The sequence below is a fragment of the Erigeron canadensis genome, chromosome 3 (assembly GCF_010389155.1).
Source record: "Erigeron canadensis isolate Cc75 chromosome 3, C_canadensis_v1, whole genome shotgun sequence".
Lineage (NCBI taxonomy): Eukaryota > Viridiplantae > Streptophyta > Magnoliopsida > Asterales > Asteraceae > Erigeron > Erigeron canadensis.
In genome coordinates this window covers 37,905,342-37,925,597 of record NC_057763.1, presented here as the reverse complement: position 1 = coordinate 37,925,597, position 20,256 = coordinate 37,905,342, and the positions used below count along the sequence as shown (strand labels likewise).

Genomic DNA, 20,256 nt, shown 5'->3' with positions numbered 1-20,256 from the left:
TTTAAAGTGAATGAGTAATAATAAATTTAGAACAAATTTTCGTAATAAATATACATATTACATTGTATAGTATATTGTTGTAATAAAATCAACAAACCTTAACAAAAAAAATTTTAAAAACTAGTCTTGTTTATTAACCAAGTGATTTTTGGTTTACAATCAGATAATAAGGTTTCTTAAATCAACCTCACCTCTCCTCCTTTTACAGAGAAGGGAGAATATCTTATAACTAATCCTACTCTAACTATAAACTATTTTAGCTTGTCTTGTACTTCAAACCAAACAGTTTTCTAAGTCTAGTATAAAAACATTACCATATATTAATCTTAATTTACATAAATTATTAAATGTCTAATATTTTTATATACATAACTGTATAAAATATATATTGTTCTGATTAAAATTTGATGTAAAGTTATGACTTCCAAAAATGATTATACGCCCATGGTAGAACTGTAGAAGAGAATACGGGGTATGGGTAACAAATTTACTATTGTTATGTAGGAAAATGATTAATCCTTTTAACTAAATAGCTTAAAAATCTTCTTAATTATAAAATGATGACAAGTGACAAAATCATAGGATAAGATCATTCGAGCGAATGAATGAATTACACATGTCATATTTTAAAATTATTAAGAGTATCATGAAACTAAATTTTAAAAAAATATATCATTTTCTTTTTGTGTAATAGTGATCTGAGTTTGCTTAAATTAATAACAAGTAGATCCTGCCCTTTTTTCAACATATATACTTGGTACTTTGGAATACTGTACAATTATTGTACTTTGATTGTATCAAGTTTCATATTTGCACCGGCAGCCCATTGACTTCATTTATTAGTAACTTCGGGCATGAAGAGAAAATTCGATAGCATATCTACTTATTTTTTCCTTTTGGCAATCGCATTATTATATCCTTTGTATGGATATCAAGTTGAAGATAAGCTAATAATTAATTGTGAAGATAAATGATTAAACATAATAGCGCTAAATGGGAAGCAATTGGAATTACTAAAAGGAACTCAAAAATGATTGAAGATATATTCTCTAAGCTTTATATGTACATGTACTCTCTTAATGATCGAGCTCCCTTATATGCATACTACAAATTACCATTTAGTAGTGCCAAACTATCATATGAGTATTGTAAACAACCTCTTTTTTTATTTATATAATTTAAGCTTAAATATGTCCGTCTAATATTTATCTCTGTAACATCATTTAAATGACATTTGGCACGTCCCTTACACGACACATGTCTCTTTAATCTATATTAACAAAAATTATATTTAACTTTATTTAATTAATTCTATAGATATAGATATAGATTTTTGGTATGACTCAAACTCTTATATTAAACTATTATTATTAATACTATTTACTTATAAAAAGCTATAATAATGATACATCATACATACACATTACGTCCAAACGAAGTTGTATTGATATGATAACTTCGAAAGCTCGAATATTAAGCCGATATATTTATTTTTCAAGGTAGCATATAGTTGTTCTTTAAGAAACATAAAATACATATTTACCAAAAAATCTCTATATGTAAAATATATTTATAAAAACAGTGCATCACGCACCAGTATTGAAACTAGTATATATATATATTTATATATGATAACTCAATGAGATTATTTACAACATAAATTTTCCAATCCTTAAAATAATACACTATCCTAATTTATATCAATTATTTTTACATTATTAACCACGTTGCCACGACACCTCCGCCACCAACCGTCGCCTTCATCGCCGCCACCGGTCAGCACCGCAATTACCGCCGCTGCATTGCGCGAGTACACGTCACTAGAATAATAAATACAAAATATCTAAATCTAAACTACCTTTTAGTGCATCAGGTATGGTTGTGGAACACAGAACTATCCAGAATGTTACCTCAACGACACATCAGCTTTTATCATTTTATCAGTTTTTCACTGTTATGGATGCAAAATGACGCAGGACGCAGAACACTATTTTTTTTATTTTTTTTATATTTACTTCCATAAAATACATTAATTACTTTCTATTCTTCTTATGTCAACCTAAATTATTTTCTAAACTATGTATTACGAGTATTTAATAAGATATAGAAAAATACATTGATATATTCAGTAAATTAAATGGGACATCAAAAACCATCACAGAACATAGTTTTTTAACTAAATGATTAGTTTAATATATCAAATTGTGATGGCAGTTAGGTGCCTATGATTTATACACCTGTTCCACTAAACAGTAAACACAAGGCTATGATATATACGAGAAGGATAAGTATTTTTGTAAAAATCTACCTTTATATATATATAGTATATACACACTCCGGTTATTTTCTTTCTTTTACCTCTCTCTATATATATACACATTTATATATAAGTATCGTCATGGATATTTGGGAGCTAAGATCAAGCTATCACTATTGAAGCTATGCATGACAACAATCAATAACAGCAGGGGTTATACAATTTTATTCGAAGGTTGGAACAAGTTTAGTTTTAATTACCAACCATTATTTACTCTATGATTTTAAGTTGGATATGGAATTTGGTTTAAATGATTTATATGTTTCTTTTAACTTGGAACTTTATACAGCAACAAGACAAAAATATGTATTAAAAATCTAACACCAAAGATCGGCATTTGGATGGAGCACGCCGAACCAAAAACCAAGGAGACGGTATGACAAGAGACACGGCGCCGGTAGTCCATGTAGGATCCAGGGTCGGCATGAAAGCCCCATACCCCATGCTTTTATAACTTATTTAGCCCTCTTATTTTTTTAAAAAAAAACTTGATCTACCCAAACTAGTCATCTCATTTATTCACTAATTTAAATATCTCTACATAATATCCTTAGTATAATTATTTACAACATACATCTCTCAACCTTTAAAATAACTACAATACCTTCTTTTATATTAATTACTTTTATAATAATAACGACGTCACCATCATCCGTCGCCACCATACCGTTGCATCGCGCACACATATGAATATACAATAATAATGCATTCATGAGGAAAAACATAAAGTAAAAGGACCAAAGAGCAAAAAAAAAAAAAAGAGAGAAGGAAACAAGAACAGTATCTGTAAAATGTAAATCAGTTTCGCATAATACATATAGTTTCTCTCATAATTATATGGTTTTATTCGCATCACTCATTTCTCTCTCTCACACACAAATACGTCTGTCTGTTTGTGTAGTAGCGCGTAATCACAATCACTATCACAAATCCATTTACAAAATACAGACACAAATTTCAACCGGTGTGAACTCATCAAGCAAATCAATATCTACATTTTGCCACCGGAATATCCCAGATTCCGGTAACTCACTCACTCCCTCACTCATTTCATTTTATTCTTTTGATCTTATACACACACACACACAACTTTTTCTATTTTAAGATAATCTGATTATCTTTTTTAAGTGTAATACTGAACTGTTTTTAGTTTATCAAAAAAGTAGTATTGTTTAGCTTGAATCTAGACTACTATTTTGCAGAAAAATTACTCTAATATTTGGGCCGGTTAATTTTGATTTGGTATGAATCAAATATGTTTGTGTGAATGTTGATGAGTATGATATGATGGTTTTGATGTATTATCATTAATTATTCTCAGTTTGGTAGTTTATGGTATTAATTACTCGTACTATACTAATTAGCGATATATATGCTGGAATCTTGTTATTTATTCCTTTGATTATTATTCTTTCAGGTTTTTAATTAATTATTCTATATACTTTTGTGTTTCTTTCAATATATTCTAATTATTATTATTATACAATAATAATACATGAAATGAACATAATTATTGATTTATACGAGTATCTTTTAATAATAACTAATCATTTACAAGTTCTGAAATATTTTGGCATTGGCAGGTTGCTTTAAAATGAATAGGAATAATAGAAATATGGATAGACCGATTCCGGGATGCTTAGGAAGGATGGTCAACCTTTTCGATTTCGATGCAAGGCTAGGAGGAAACCTGATGCTTACAGACAAGCCACACTATGAAGGTAATTTTACTATTTTAGCCTTATGGGGATCATTTGAATTTGCTTATGTTTAAGCGCTTGGAAAATATACTGTAATTTGGTACTTACCTGCTTATTTACAAGTGCTTATTCCATATGAAGGTAATTTTTATTTGCTTATTTTCTTTAAAAATCTAACTACTTAGCCGATAAGCATGTGATAAGCAATCCCTTTATTATGCTCTTTGATTACCCATCTGGCCTTTTTTACTCGTGTACTTGTTTTGGACAAGGTTAGTACGAATTTATACATGTCAATAAGTTACATGGAACAGGTTCTCCGGTGTCTAGGAGTCAATCGGATGTGTCATGGACGCGTGTAGCCGATGATCAGATGAGCGATAAAATGGTAATTGTGTTGGCTTCTTGTACCTAAGTGCGTTCTCTGTATGGTTAGTATTGTAGGTTTTGGGGTTGTTATTGACACAACGTTATGATTTTTTGTTGTTGGCCAATGCAGATGATTTCTGAGTTAAGAAAATCTCCATCGAATAGGAAAGCAAATGGGACACCTATAAAGATGCTTATTGCACATGAAATGTCAAAGGAAGAAGGCCCTAAGCAAAGCCCGCCCAATTTGGTTGCTAAGTTAATGGGGCTTGATGATCTTCCACAACGTTCGGCTTCATGCAGGAGCAATATAAGGGGATCGAGGAGCTATTCGGGGTCGTTGGACTTTATGCCAAAAGTGCACGATGAAGTTAGTCAGTACAAAGATGTTTTTGAAATATGGCAGCAGTCCTGCAATACGTATGGTGATTCACCACAAAAGGTGAGATATAAAGATACCAAGATCGATAAAAACATGGCTCTAGTTCGTGAGAAGTTCATGGAAGCAAAACGTTTATCTACTGATGAAAAGCTTCGCCAGTCCAAGCAATTTCAAGATGCGTTGGAAGTTTTAAGTTCGAATAAAGACTTATTTCTCAAGTTTCTGCAAGAACCTAATTCGTTATTCTCTCAACACCACAACTTACAGTCTGTACCTCCAGCTCCAGACTCAAGACGGATAACAGTTCTTAGACCTTCGAAGTTGGTGGATGGTCATAAGTTAAGTGGTTCAGGTAAGAAAAGTGGAAAACAGATTAACAAGACTGCACAACTTGGAGACTGTAATATGTGGGATAAATTTAATGGCAACATTACTCAGCCAACTCGCATTGTTGTACTGAAACCAACCTCTGGAAAGCCTCACGATATGAATGCTGTTACTTCCCCTCCTTCATCGTTAATGGTATCAAATGATGATGGATTTTATGGAGATCTAGAAGATAATGAGGCACCAGAATCAAAAGAAGTACCCGAAGAGATGCCCCCAAGCCGCCACAGAAGAGACGAGACCCTGCCCTCTTCTGTTTTTTCCAATGGTTATATTGGAGATGAGAGTTCATTCAGTAAATCTGAAGTTTATTATGCAGCAGGGAATCTGAGTGATTCAGAAGTGATGTCACCGACCTCTCGACACTCGTGGGACTATGTTAACCGTTTTGGTACCCCTTATTCATCCTCCTCATTCAGCCGTGCATCTTATTCTCCAGAGTCATCTGTATGTAGGGAGGCCAAGAAACGTCTCTCTGAAAGATGGGCAATGATGGCATTAAATGGGACTGTTCAAGAACCAAGACATGTAAGAAGAAGTTCCAGTACATTGGGCGAGATGCTTGCTCTTTCTGACCTAAGTAAATCGCTAGAGTCAGAGGAACAATGTAAAAATTCTGGTGAATTTAATAAGAGTCAAGATGCTGATAGTACTCCTAAAAATCTTTTGAGGTCAAAATCGGTTCCGGTATCTTCTACAGCATCAAGTTCCAGACTTGGCGAAGTTTCAGAGATCTTGAAAGTTAAAAAAGATGATACCAAGGAGTTGACCAAGGAAAAAAGTCTTAAATCATCTTCATTCAAGGGGAAAGTTTCGAGTTTATTTTTCTCTAAGAGTAGAAAGTCTAGCAAGCAAAAATCTCAAAAGTCCAAGGGGGAACAGAAATCTGCAAGAAGCAGTGGTAATGATGAATCTCAATGCATTAATGACATAGTGGTTAAGGATGCAGCAGGACGACATGGTCCTGTTGATGTAGGGCTAGTAGGCGAACATTTACCCGAGGTATCTATTCTGCTCTAAATCAAACTGGAGTATTAGTTTGTATGTATGATTACTATTTTGGAACTTTAATTTCAAATTTTGTTGCAATCATCTGAAGGTGCTTATAATTGGTACTCGTATTCAACAGGGGGGATTTTCTGTCACAAAGATTGAAACTCTTGGAAATGCTGTCGAGAACCAGGACCAGCCAAGTCCTGTCTCGGTCTTGGACTTACAATTTGATGATGACGATCGTAAGTCAGGGTGTTCTCTAAATGCCAAGTTGAATGAGCATGGTAATATTCATTAACAAATGATCTTATCTTCAAGTTCTTTGATTTCCCTTTCTCTAACATTCACATATTTTTAATACTCAATGTTTAGATCCTATGAAGTACAATTTGATCGATAAATCTCCACCAATTGGATCTATTGCACGGACACTATCATGGGACGACTCTCAAGTGGGGTCTGTCACTCCCCTTTCAGTAAAAACCTTCACACCGGAGGAAGAAGAGCAAGAATGTTTCTTGCATGTTCAAACACTACTATCAGCAGCTGAAATCGATAGTAGTGTTCAATTAAATTCATTTTCAACCAGACGGCATTCACCTGAAAGCCCACTGGACCCGTCTTTGAGAGACAAGTATATGAGCCTAACAGATAAAGAGCCACCGGTGCTCGACTCCAAACAAAGACACCAAAGATCATTTCAAAAGCTCGTGTTTGACTGTGTCAATGAGGCCTTAATAAACGTTCCCCAGAAAGACATAATGTTGGTGGACCACGTATGGGGCCAGATGAAGGAATGGATATCTGGGGAACAACGGTGTGTCTGGGATGGTGATGACGAAGATGGCTGCACCACCACTCTGGTTGTGGAGATGGTGGCGAGGAAAGAGGTCGTAGGTGAGGTTTGGGCGGAGCACTTGAGATTTCATGTTGATAATATACGAAAAGAAATAGAAGAGATTTTGTTGAAAGAACTTGTGGAAGAATCTGTGCTTGAGTTAACAGATAGAGTGATTTTGGCTTACACTCCCTAATCTGTCTCACAATTATTCGTATATTATTAACACTATGATGATTTCTTGCAAGTTTCATGGCCTTTTCCTGATATCATCTGTTTAGTAATACAAAATAAGTATCACGTCAGGCCAAATTCAGGGTCCATTCTGTACAGTTTTTGTGATCTAGTTCAAAGTAATTACAATGAAAAACAAATGTTTGTGTATCAATGTTTTTCCCTGCTTTCTTCTTACCTAGCAAATTGATATATAGATATATGCATTTACCTGTCTTTATACACATCCCTTTGGTCGTCAAAATTTGAAAAGCACCAAATCAGAATGCTAGAAGATGGCATTGGAGGTTACTTACGCCCGCCAAACCAAAATGCCATTCAAAGAAGTCATAATTCCCCATACACATTGAAGACGGTATTGGAATCCAAAACTCATGAAGACGACATTAGGGTTACTTACTTTCAACAAATCAGAATGCCATTCAAAGAAGTCGTAATTCCCCATGCACCGTCGAAGATGGTGTTGGAACCCAAAACCCGTGGAAGACGGCATGGGGGGTTAATTACTTTCAATACGATTCAAAGAAGTCTTAATTTTTTTTATTGCAATATCTAAGCATCTTGCATATTTTCGGACGTTGATAATCAAACTAGAAATTGGACAATTTTTTGTTATTTTTATGTACAATGTATTAAGTATTTAATCATTGCTTTTCTGGGCTATCATTAGCGGTATCCAAAATTATAATGGAGTAGCTTTTCAAAGTAGTTGTCTAGTTGATCCAAATATGCACTAGCAAGTACTCAAAAACTCTCCCATGTGAACCATTATCATTGCTCACCTTTCTACTCATTGACAAGCAAATAGAAACTTGATGGAAAAGACAAAATGATAATTATTTTTAAATTTTCAGCTTCCGTTTGTATCATATGTTTCTACCAAATATTATTTAACAAACCCAACAAAGTTGATCAAAAAAAAAAATGACATGGACAGCCGTAATTGGTGGCATCTTGTATTTATAAATTGGCATTTGTTTTATCTCAAATGCAAAAAGAATCAATACATAAAGTGCCAAAATGGAAATTTAAAAGACAAGTTGAAGGTAACAATTGTTGAAAATAATAAGACACATGTGTCTTATTATTAAAACTATAACTGTCATAAGTTTCCAAAAATAAGGGTAATTTGGTATGTAGTGTGTATGTGTTCTTTATCCATTACCAGCTGCTAAATATTGAAAATAAATTACATTCAGAATCCGAAGCTAAAATGGTATGTGGTGATGGATGTGAATTGGGCTTTTCCATCATCATCATCATTAATAGTGTAAGACTGGTTATTGTAAAAAAGTATGGAAATAACAAATAGGATAAGATTTTAACTATTAGATTAAGATAACATATTTTCATGATTCATAACACTTTTTTAGATGATGAGAAATAATTGTTTTATTTGTTTACTCTAACATGTTGCGGCGGAATTTTATAACTACTTTTGTGGATGAACACGTCGGTTATATAATGTGTCAAAAATATAGATTATGAGATTCTTCTGTCTTAATTTAATTAAAATCAAAGAACGGCTTATTTTATATAGATATTTGTTTTACTTGAACTAGAACTTTGATAATGTAGTTCTATTGTAGATGGATTCATATATGTTAAAACAAAAAAAAATACAATAGAATAAACCGTTATGAAAATAATTCGGCGTTGTCACATGAACCACACTGAAGAACTTGTTACGATACCAGCGCAAAGATGGCCAAAGTAAAACACTCTTTACCCTTAAATTGAACCAACAACTAAAGCATTTTTAACCTTAAAAAGGACCACTACTCCACTAGTAGTTGATAGTTAAAAGAAAGGAGAAAAACACACACACGTAGCCAACGTTCCACACCATGATGAAGACCACGATAGCCTCCACCACGGCGTGAGAACTACATCATTGCAAATTCCCATTAACCTTGTTAGTGAACTAAACCCACCATTTCAAAATTCAAACTTGAACCACATTGAACTTTCAAAGTTTTGAACTTAAATTATTGACCCACCGAAGTTACTAAAAGTTGACATGGACAGGCCTAACGGCAGTATCTTCTACGAGTATTTATTTAGAGGTAGGGTCTTGACTCTTGAGAATGATTCTTCACAGATGCAAAAAGAATCAAGACAGAAAGTACCCAAATTTGAAAAGCACAAGTTGGAGGGAACATTAGTTTATGATGAAATGCACATGTGTGATCATGAGGCAGTTTAAAACTTCATAAAGTTAAAACCTTTTCGAGTTCCAAACAGTAAATGGTATTTAGTGATTGTGCTCTTTATTCATTAGCAGCCTGCAAAATTTGAAAAAATCAAGTATGAAGTCAAGATGGTTGTGTTAAAAGTGAATTGGGCTCAGTTAGTCCCTTTGTCAAATTTAAAAGTTAACTAAATATGGGTTCAGTACATTATCAAATAAGCAATTGTGATCCATGAATTTGGTACAAATGTACAATACAAAAAAGAAAAAGAAAAAAAGCTGCATATTAACAGAATAACAGATGAATGGAAATATGGAATAGATGGCAAGAAACACAAGGATCTATTTTACACCATACAAGTCCATGTCTGTAACTCTGTATATGGTACACCACAATATAGTTGTGTATGTAGATACAAATAGTAAAACAGCTTTCATTTCTATATGAAGCAAACACACAAATATGATATGAAAACACTGTACCGTAACACTTCTCAATCAAGTGGGTTAACGGGAACAAAGAATGAAGCTTGAATCTTGTCTATAGATATACACAAGAGCAGGATTTTGCTCTTATATTTTGCCGAGTCGATTGCTTAGTCTTTGCTGTCTAAACATTACTGCTACTCAATCCATACTGCAATGCACAGACCAAAAACAAGCAGCAAGTGAGATATAGCAGAAACAGGTTGCACCAATTTCTAAATACAAGCCATTACATGCCATCTGGTGGTAAAGTTAGGGTTGTTACAGTTTAGCCAAAGCCGGCTAAATTGAAGCAAGTCGGATGGTTTGGCCAAGCTGGATAAGTTTTTAATGGCCAAATGGCTAGAGACATTCGAGACTAATATTTGATACGGTGGACTGGCCAACCGTACTTCAATACCATATCCATACAAGATACTAGTTCAATTGGTAAATACTCAACTTTTTAAGACATAGCCTCAAGTTTCAACCGGGTTGTCATTCCTTTCTTTTTACTTTTATTTGCCTAAAAAAGTTAATCCACAATTCACTTGGTCTATTTATTGATTTTTTGAAGTATTGCTACTGCTCTCAAACGTGTGTTTCAACTAAAACTAGAGACTAGTGAGAATTGCTTCATAACCAAGTCTTCTAAGCCTCCTTATATTCAGGTGTAAGTCTCGTATGTCTCAACAAAAACAGCAGATTTAGATGGTATGCTAGTTAATTGTTATAGTGCTCTGTCATGACTTGTATAAGTGCAGTTTCCTTTATGACAATAAGTGCAACCGTTTCCAAGTCATAAGTCATAACTAATGCCTCTGTTTCTTGCTTGTGAACTGAACTGACCTTCGTGCAGAGTTAGCTCAAACATTCAAATAGGTCAAACCAAACCGTTTCCAATCAGTTTGGTAGGTTTGGGTTGAAAAGTTGTCAAACAAACATTACCACTGCAGGCACCTAATCTCCTCAAACTACATTCAAGATATAGAGGGTATAAGTATTGGTTTAATACCTTTTCTCTCATTCGCGAACCCCACAAATCAGAGCGGAAAGATTTACCATCACCACTTACTGACACTAATGTTTGGTTCGTACTTGGGTTCAGCAAAGGCTCCCAAGTTTTGCCTCTGACGTCACCATCCTTCTCAATGTGATTCTCATCATCCTTTGGACTCATCATTGCTAGCAACACTATCGCAAGCAGCAGACACAGGACCTGAAAATTAGCCATCGACCTTGTACGTTAAAATGTCTAAATACATTTGTATAAGATTATAACAGCAAAAATGCACTTAACCAATGCATTGAAAAAAGTTAACCTGAATTACAACAACCGTAATGCCAATCCAACTAAAAAAATCCATATTTGATTCAACAAACACTCGGAGTTTATCAATTTCTCCAGTTGGGTCTGAGGGCAGATCCTATGAATTGCTGAAACTATTAATTAACTAAATCTTGTCGTGACATATACATAAACTTGTATGCATAATGATCTGAGTATCATACTCTTTCCCAACGACGATCAAGTGCAATGAACAAAATTAAAGCCACTTCCAACAAGATGAATACAGTTTTCAGAAGAGTATACTGCAATGTTTAAGTTCAAGGAAAACACTCTTAGAATTAACTTACTAATTCGATCAAAATTCACAAATATTTTCCATAGGCTAGTTCCTCCATTGTGCATATAATGGCAGACATTTACCAAAATTTTCCAGATAATGAAAACGAGTATATATGACACGAAAAGGATACAAAAGAAAGGCAACACCCATTAATAGATTCCGCTGCAATATGACCGGTGCAAGAGACGCAACACAATGTAACACCAAGTCCCATAAATGCATATATGAACCTGCCATGAAAATCGCAACAGATGATCAGCATTTTAACATTTTTTTTTAGAGAGGATCCATGTTCAGGTTACTTGGGAAAGTTGTATACTACTTTTTCGAAGAGGATCCAAGTTTAGTTTATATCTTTATATAAACTAACCCCTTTTTTAAACAATATATTTCCGCGTCAACTAAAATTTTGTTTTAAGTAAAACAAAATTCCCACTATAAGTATTATCTTTTAAATAATTTGATCATAAAGCAAACTAATCAGGCTACTTAATGAGTCCATAATTTACTGTTGCTAACTTGGATAACAAAAATGCTACATTTATAATTTGAGTAAGTTTTTAAAATCAATTATCATAACTTAACTTCATACAGAACAATGAAATAAAGTATTACTTAAAACTAATAATAAAGGCATGTCATAAGTGCTAATAGATTATGTGAAAAAACAACAGCAGTTTTAACATATATGACATTATTTGGAAATAATGATATCTGACTTAATGATAAATACTCACTAGTCAAGTGATTATTTTTACCCCTCTTAAGGAAACAAAGAACATACAATCGTTATTAATGTAAATATAAGTGATACTAACAGTAAGAAGTAGTAGTAATTAAATAAGGTGAAAATGGAAGTTACCATGGTGAGTTATTACCACTGATTGTCCCATCAGTAAAACTGAGATGATGAATGATTAGTTGATCAGAAACAACAGAAGAATCTGGAAACAGGTGGTTGTTCCAGTGGTGTAGGATATAGACAGAGTAAAGAATGATGGAAAAACCAAGAAATAATTGGAATAAATTCAGGAATTTGAGAATGAATGCAACCCATGTTTGGCAACGAGAGTTACAAGTTTTCATTTATTTGATAAAATAATACTTTTCTAAAGATTTTTTATATTTGTTAGGCACAGTGGGAGCTGGGAAGTACTAAAGTGGGAGCCTGATGCTTTACTTTGTACCAGTCATCAACAATATTTGACTTTTGTTTTAGTCAAAATAAAGTCTTCTAATTTGCGGGTATAAGGAGTTTTCTATTTAGATGTATACAACTTTATCAAACTACTTAACTTGCATTATCTTGTAAAAGGTGTTTTTAATTTTTCGTTTTTAATTTTACAAAAATGGGAATGGGGTTTTTTATATCTTGAATACAAGTAAAAATTATGAAAACACATTCAAAAATAGAAATTTATTTTCATTTTTCATGTTAAAAAATTTAGAATATATGTTCAAATATACTAGTGGAAACTAGATGGCAGGGGAAGGCGCGAGGTGCGGGTCGGGCACAGATGAGGAGGCATAGGTGAGGGGTAACGGCCAAAGTTTTGGGGTCCTTGATATTTAAAATATGAAAAATATTACACTTGAAATATTATTTTTTAATTGAAAAAATGCTACATTGTATTGTATATATTATTATAATCATTAAAGGTGAGGCCAATGAATAGTGTCACGTATTGTTTTATTGGTCCATCTGTACTTCACATTTTTATTTGGTTTCTTGCACATTTTTTTTGCTTTTATGTTCTTTTTTATTGGTTCATTGTATATCCCGCATCACTATTTAGATTCTGTCATATCGTATCCCGTTTGGAGTTTTTCTTTCGGTATTTCTATAGTTTTTTTTGATTTTGTGTTATTAAACGTGAGGCTAATGAACAGTTCTACCGCCACGTGACACTGTTCTATTGGTCCACCTACACCCCGCATTTCTACTCGAGTTTTGTCATATCGGATTTCGTTCGGGTTTTTTTCCCTTTCGGTTTTTCTTGGTTTCCTGCACATTTTTGATAGTTTTTTTGCTTTTGTGTTCTTAACTAATATATGAAAACTTTTACTCGTTTTTCCTTTGTTTGTTTTTTTTTTGGTTTTATTTCATAAACTAATAGTAAGTATTAGATATTGTAAACTTTTTAATTCGGTTTTTTTTGTTTTCTCCACAAACATTACATGTTTTATTCAATTTATTTTTTGGTTTTTCACACTTTTATCTTATGAATTATTAATTAGTTGGTTCAACGCTAGTAAATTAGTATAATGAAACTGCATCAACATAACAACTGGATCATCGCAAAGTGGGGCCCAAATCTTACTAGTTTATTAACAAATGTTTACAAACATGATGTTTTCATTTTCTTTAAAAGATAAAAAAAAAATGATGTTTTTCATTTTCTTAAAAAGTTCTAGAGAACTTTAGTTTCATCACCTTTTTGGTTTTTCATATTTACCTGGAATTTTTTTTGAAAAACACAATAGTGTTCAAACAATTAAAAACGACCTGCAGTACGTATTCGTTTCTGAACATATTTTTGTTTTGGTACTAATAAAATGTTTACTTGATAATAATTTTTCATATATCTTTTCTGAAACACTATACAATATATATCATTTCATTCCAAGTCATTAAAACTTATAAATGTGTTTCACTTTTATCATTCAAAAACGATGGAACTGAAACAAAACTTGATGGACACTATACAATATTAATTTCATTTCAAGTCATTATATAATCTGTTGTTGTCATTCAAAAAAAAAAAAAAAATCCACAACTGACCGCTTGACCTAGACCACGTACGATGTCGAATCATTACCGGAATTGGAAACTACAATTACCACCCAAAAACTGAAACAACACAACTAGAACTTTGCTAACCAATTAAGCTTAAAACGACGCTAACTATATATGGTGTACGTGACTAATTAGTTGGAGAAGTATCTTGAGACAGAATAATATATAAAAGTAAATTAATGGTTGTCCTTACAATTAAATATCGTACGTCCTTCATATCATAGGAATTCGATATCTTGAAATCAAGATTTTTATTATAAGATCACAACCACGTACATTTATGAGATCTCAACTAACTAATTAAAAAGGACCTGCGTACGTACACCCATGCACCCCCATAAACGTCTATATAAAACACGGCTATGAACTACCATTTCTCCTCGCATTCACCCAAAAAAAAAATAATAAAAAAAAAAAAGGCTAATTAAACACTCTTCTTCTATCACCGCCTTTTTGGCAATGTACTTAGTCACGGTCTTAGCATTGTTGCTACTTGTAGCCGTGCCAAAAGCATATGGAGCTCGTGCTTTCTTCGTGTTTGGTGACTCGTTGGTTGACAATGGCAACAACAATTATCTTCTAACAAGTGCTCGAGCCGACGCCCCACCTTATGGCATCGATTACCCCACACATCGTCCCACTGGTCGCTTCTCAAATGGACTTAACCTTCCCGACCTTATTAGTAAGCTATTTTTCGATCTAGTTAATTGTACCTTAATTTTAACTATATATATATCACATTGTTCGTTCGTTTTCTGCATATATATATAATACATTTACTAACGTTAATTATATGATACCCCATATAATGATAAAAGATGCGGACCAATTAAATTTATATAGTTGTAAATATAATATCAGGTCCCATTTTTTAGTCGATCAGTAAAGTGCTTTCATACTACCGATCGATATAATAGATTCGAATTAAGTACATTCATGAGAATTTCTATTAAAAAAACATTGGTAGCTAGGCTGATCATCTTTATTTATATATATACGTACGTTATTCATATTCATAACATGAAACATTTTTGGTCAGGTTAATTAATTAAAAGTGTACGTACTAATTATAACACAATGTAACATGGTACAACCATTAATAATATATATAGGTGAAAAGCTCGGGTCGGAGGCCACATTGCCGTACTTGAGCCCGGAGTTGAACGGAAACAAGCTACTGAACGGAGCAAATTTTGCTTCTGCCGGAATCGGTATACTAAACGACACCGGACTTCAGTTTGTAAGTGGTGCATTATTTGTATATATATTGCATTTAATTTGGGTGTTACTAAATTGTGATATAGTACGTTCTTAGATCATGTGACCAGCAGGATTATTCAATAATTTATACGATTAAACAATATATGTATGCAATAAATTCTTGTAGACAAGATTGAACGTACGTACTAGTGAATATATTTCCAAAACACTACTATATAGTAAGCGAGCCAAATAAACATGATCGAATAATGATCCTATTCGCAAGTAAAGATAAATACAGCAATTTATTACAATTCTATTTTTTAATGAAATCATTATGCATCATGAAAATTTTCGTGCATTAATGTATATATTTCTGCTCTATGCATATTTATGAATCGGTTTCATTATGATTTAATAGTCAAAATTTTTATTCTATTTGTTTTACTTTAAATTCTTTTTTATAACGGACCCCTATCTATTCTATATATTTGGTTATAGTTAAGTAAAATAATCACCAGTAAAGCAGCTTAATAATTAAATGTCTTATGTTCTCGAAAATCAAAATTGTACCTTTTTTTCTTGTCTTTTAGTGATCTATATTGAGAACATGGTGTCCTTGCTTCGACATTGAAGGTTATTTTTCTTGTAACAACCTAGCTTTCTAGGTAAACATTTGGGTGGCCGAGGAAATGGTCAAAAGTTGTCACGTACTCAATATCTTAGTAAAGCAATGTACATTTGAGTCAAAAAGACTCTATCTCCGGAATGACATGACTCATTTATTTGCCGGCCATTTAATGTTTCAAGTAAAATCTACAGGGAGTTGCTCCATCATGCATAGTAAACTGTACATACAATGATACTGAATTGCAATTCAAAGTTTTAAATACTACTTGGGTTCAACTATTTGATACATTTACTTTGACCACTTCATTGGGTATGGCATGGCATGTGACCACAAAGGTTGGCTAGCGTCGTGCGAAAATTTCACAGTTTCATCACTATAGAAGGCCTCAAATAAATGAATAATTAAATGCTACCTAAAATAACATTTGACTCATTAATAAGTTGCACCTAAAGCATATATATTAAGCTATGCACCGAAAATGAAAGGGCCAATTTCTTACTTGTATTATGATAAAGTTTTATGGGGTAAGCCGTTCATACTTAATGATATGATGTCCTTTCTAACTGTTTTGGGCAGGCAACCATTATTAGGATATCTCAACAACTACAGAATTTTCGTGCGTACCAAGCTCGACTAAGCGCATTGATTGGTCCAGATCAGGCCACACGGCTCGTGAACCGGGCTCTTGTCTTAATCACACTAGGAGGAAATGACTATGTCAACAACTACTTTTTAGCACCAGTTACGGCCAGAAGGCTACAATACACCATTCCTCAATTCACCAAATACATTATTGCAGAGTACTACAAAATCCTTATGGTAAATCCCCTAGTTGTATATCGTATTGTATACGATAGTTATGTTGTTAGATAAATAATTAAAATGTACTAATTAATTAATGACATGATTTATGATAGGAATTATATAACTTGGGTGCTAGACGGATCCTAGTGACTGGATCCGGACCCTTAGGTTGTGTTCCATCCCAGTTAGCCTCATCCAGGGGTGCAAATGGTCAATGTGCACGCGAGCCTCAACAGGCGTCGGCTTTATTCAACCCCCAACTCGTGCAAATGATCCAAAGCCTCAACCAAGATCTCGGATCTGACCATTTTGTGGCCGTCAATGCAATGGAAATGCATAATGACTTTATCAATAATCCTCGAGCCTTTGGTGAGTTTCAAATATTGAGACATCTTATATATGTTACATTTTATTTATTTTAGTACTAATATCCTTTGATTAAATTTTGTTGATTTTTTAAATAGGTTTTATAACATCAAAAGTCGCATGTTGTGGACAAGGACCATACAATGGGGTTGGCATTTGCACTGCGGTATCAAATCTTTGCCCTAATCGAGATTTGTATGTATTTTGGGATCCCTTTCATCCAACCGAACGTGCTAACAAGCTCATCGTTGAAACCATCTACACCGGTTCTGAAAAGTACATGTACCCGATGAACTTAAGCACCATCATGGCATTGGATTCCATGACCTAAAATAACATCAAGCTTTATATCTAAAGATTGAGTGTCCTAATTACTATTGATTACATGTTTGGCATAACTTCGAGTTGTAACAAAATGAAATTATCAATTTTATTAGTAATTATATTGCAACTTCCTAGCCGGTGAGCAACATATCTTTCAATGAAAGGAACATCTATCAATCTAGAAAAAATGTTGGGCATGTTATAGTGTAGTCCTTGAATGCCAAATGAAAGGTATATAATTGTCCCCACAAAAAGGTACACACAACATTTCACTTTTCTTTTTTTGAACAAACACAACATATCACATGATTTTACTCTTGACATTGGATAAGGTAATTTTATTCAACTGCAAGGTGAAATGAAATAAAAGCAGATGATGATTAGCCTAAAAAGTTAGTTGAATGAAAGCAAGGGGCCAGAAAATCCAAGTAACATGGGATAGTAAATGCTTGTTATTCATAAATGAATTGTGAGGGATCCAATCAAAATCAAATCACATCAAATCAAATGATCGTATCCATGTTGCTTATACGGTTCTATTCGTTAATGTTGTGTTATCCTAGAGTATTCATATTTGTTACAAATTTAACGAGTATCATGGCAAGAGTGCAGTTGGTTTGTTTCAATCGTTCCCCATCAGCATTTTTTGGCAAATTGGTTTCCTTACATCTTTGGCATTATTGACAGCTATTGGCGTGGAGTCAATCGGCCTAGTGGAGCCGATTGTGGAGTCAAAAGGTGAGTGAAGTTAAAAAGGAGAATGGTTAAATGGTGTAAGTTAAAAAGGTAAATGATGAAAGAAAGGTGAATGCGTTCACCTATGGTAGTGGGATCCATCTCTATGTTTTATATTGTGTTGTTTAATTTGATTGGATATTGTGAGGCATTGTAGGGTATATAATGAGTTATTTAATTTGAAGGTGAATGATTAAGGAGAAAAAAAGAAAGTAATTATGATGCTTATAAGGTGAAACTGACATACCATACAAAATTGTAAGTGAATAGATGAACTATTAAGAATGTATAGGTCAGTCATAGTAAATTAGTAATCTAAGTTGGTAGTGACATAACGTTTAATTCATAGTAAAGACATGCCAACCTTTATGTTCTTTGCGCGTATGCAATCAACATTAATCATTTCCTAGTTTTGGTACGTAGATTAAGGTAAGCTACTGAGCGCTATTGTATGGATATTCGCTATTTAGCGTGCCATTAATTATCATCTCTGTCAAACATTTGTTTCATTTAGATGGATTGAATTGAAGTCTTGAACAAAATCAACATCACATAGCATGCTAAAGTGTAGAAGTGAAATAGCATGGTTCATTTTATACTTGTTTAATCAAGACGTTATCATGAATTCGCGATAACTCAAGATCATGACATATTCATGATTCCATTTTTATTTTCATTTTATAGCACTCCTAAGCGTCAAGGTGAATACATCCATTACACTGACCAACAGTCATATCAACAAAAACCCCTTATAATATATTTATTCTCTTATTCAGACCCAATACCCACACATCAAATACATACCAATACATGTTTAAGACCCACTATTTATGTACGAGTATATCAAACCATGTGAGAGAAGCTAGGGAAAAGAAATTTTAAACCAAACATCTCTCCGTATTCACCACCACGAAAATCCAATACATTTCTCTATAGTAAGGCTATCTCCAATGCTAAGGGCGTCCTTGAGCTGCCACATCATATCCTTACAAATCCTTACACATCCTTATAAATCCTTAAAATCCTATAATCTTATCTCCAACCATACAAACATCCTTACATATCCTTTAACTCCACTAAAAACAAAAAAAAAAATATAAGGGCATGCATCAAAAAATATCTAGTTTTGAACGAGCTTCAACCGCAAATGATATCTAAAGGCACCCAAGGGCGTCTAAAAACATCTCCATTGGAGATAGTCTAACTCAATACGGAACACTCTCAATTAATAATGATATTTACCGTATTGAGTTTCCAATACGTTCCTAATACACTCCCATTGGGAGTCTTTCTAGTAACTCTCTCTCTCTCTTTTACACCACCACTTTTGCCAACCATCTAGAAATCGTCATGTAACACATTTACAATACTATACTAGTAGTCTAGTACAGTGTATAGAAATGCATTATACATGATAAAAATTAATAAAACTATTTTCAAATATGAACATGTCAACATTCTCTTTCACACACAAGTCAATTCATTGACCGAAGCTAAGAAAAGGTTGGATCAAAAAAAGGGGGTGTAGTACTATAATTTGATATTAAAAATGTTGGTTGCTTGATTGATTGAGAAAGGTTGGTTGGATATTCAACACGTAGCAAAATATTTGGAAATACATAAAACAGTAACTGTTTATCAAAAATTGGGAACAGATATATGCTGCTAGCTAGCTAGATACAAATTTACATTTCTGGTCGTTTAGCTATTTTAAACATATTAACATAGTTTATTATAATTTAATATATCTATCTTTGAAAGATTTAGCGCCATTTTACTTTTAATCAACAACGACATCCACGAATTATCAATAATTGGATTGGTATTTGGTGAAACTTAAGATTGCAAGATGTTCATAACCGGGTGTGAGAGAAAAAATGCTTACTGTAGGA

General features: G+C 33.3%; 3 protein-coding genes across 3 annotated transcripts; 2 read left to right on the top strand and 1 right to left on the bottom strand.

Moving 5' to 3' along the window:
* Positions 1 to 3,168: 3,168 nt before the first annotated feature.
* Positions 3,169 to 7,370, top strand: LOC122592665. The gene is made up of 6 exons (XM_043764949.1): positions 3,169 to 3,341; positions 3,901 to 4,038; positions 4,332 to 4,405; positions 4,517 to 6,157; positions 6,285 to 6,432; positions 6,521 to 7,370. Exons 2-6 carry the CDS (start codon positions 3,912 to 3,914, stop codon positions 7,180 to 7,182), a joined length of 2,652 nt encoding a protein of 883 aa, XP_043620884.1. The 5' UTR covers positions 3,169 to 3,341; positions 3,901 to 3,911; the 3' UTR covers positions 7,183 to 7,370.
* Positions 7,371 to 9,713: 2,343 nt separating this feature from the next.
* LOC122593842 (tetraspanin-18) lies at positions 9,714 to 12,633 on the bottom strand. The gene is made up of 6 exons (XM_043766289.1): positions 12,370 to 12,633; positions 11,638 to 11,737; positions 11,389 to 11,469; positions 11,199 to 11,303; positions 10,892 to 11,095; positions 9,714 to 10,048 (listed from the first exon to the last, which is right to left on the bottom strand). Exons 1-6 carry the CDS (start codon positions 12,591 to 12,593, stop codon positions 10,022 to 10,024), a joined length of 741 nt encoding a protein of 246 aa, XP_043622224.1. The 5' UTR covers positions 12,594 to 12,633; the 3' UTR covers positions 9,714 to 10,021.
* Positions 12,634 to 14,704: 2,071 nt separating this feature from the next.
* Positions 14,705 to 17,756, top strand: LOC122593474 (GDSL esterase/lipase At5g33370-like). The gene is made up of 5 exons (XM_043765888.1): positions 14,705 to 14,986; positions 15,417 to 15,544; positions 16,712 to 16,954; positions 17,053 to 17,308; positions 17,404 to 17,756. The coding sequence occupies exons 1-5, from the start codon at positions 14,764 to 14,766 to the stop codon at positions 17,634 to 17,636; spliced, it is 1,083 nt and encodes a 360-aa protein (XP_043621823.1). The 5' UTR covers positions 14,705 to 14,763; the 3' UTR covers positions 17,637 to 17,756.
* Positions 17,757 to 20,256: the final 2,500 nt, after the last annotated feature.

Excerpts from the sequence above, each read along its gene's own strand:
- LOC122592665 (XM_043764949.1), top strand. The coding sequence starts at position 3,912 with ATGAATAGGAATAATAGAAATATGGATAGACCGATTCCGGGATGCTTA. Across the intron at positions 4,039-4,331 it reads AGACAAGCCACACTATGAAG|GTTCTCCGGTGTCTAGGAGT; the intron begins GTAATTTTACTA and ends TACATGGAACAG. Across the intron at positions 4,406-4,516 it reads ATCAGATGAGCGATAAAATG|ATGATTTCTGAGTTAAGAAA; the intron begins GTAATTGTGTTG and ends TGGCCAATGCAG.
- LOC122593842 (XM_043766289.1), bottom strand. The coding sequence starts at position 12,593 with ATGAAAACTTGTAACTCTCGTTGCCAAACATGGGTTGCATTCATTCTC. Across the intron at positions 11,304-11,388 it reads TTGATCGTCGTTGGGAAAGA|GATCTGCCCTCAGACCCAAC; the intron begins GTATGATACTCA and ends AGCAATTCATAG. Across the intron at positions 11,096-11,198 it reads TTACGGTTGTTGTAATTCAG|GTCCTGTGTCTGCTGCTTGC; the intron begins GTTAACTTTTTT and ends GCTAATTTTCAG.
- LOC122593474 (XM_043765888.1), top strand. The coding sequence starts at position 14,764 with ATGTACTTAGTCACGGTCTTAGCATTGTTGCTACTTGTAGCCGTGCCA. Across the intron at positions 15,545-16,711 it reads ACGACACCGGACTTCAGTTT|GCAACCATTATTAGGATATC; the intron begins GTAAGTGGTGCA and ends TGTTTTGGGCAG. Across the intron at positions 16,955-17,052 it reads AGTACTACAAAATCCTTATG|GAATTATATAACTTGGGTGC; the intron begins GTAAATCCCCTA and ends GATTTATGATAG.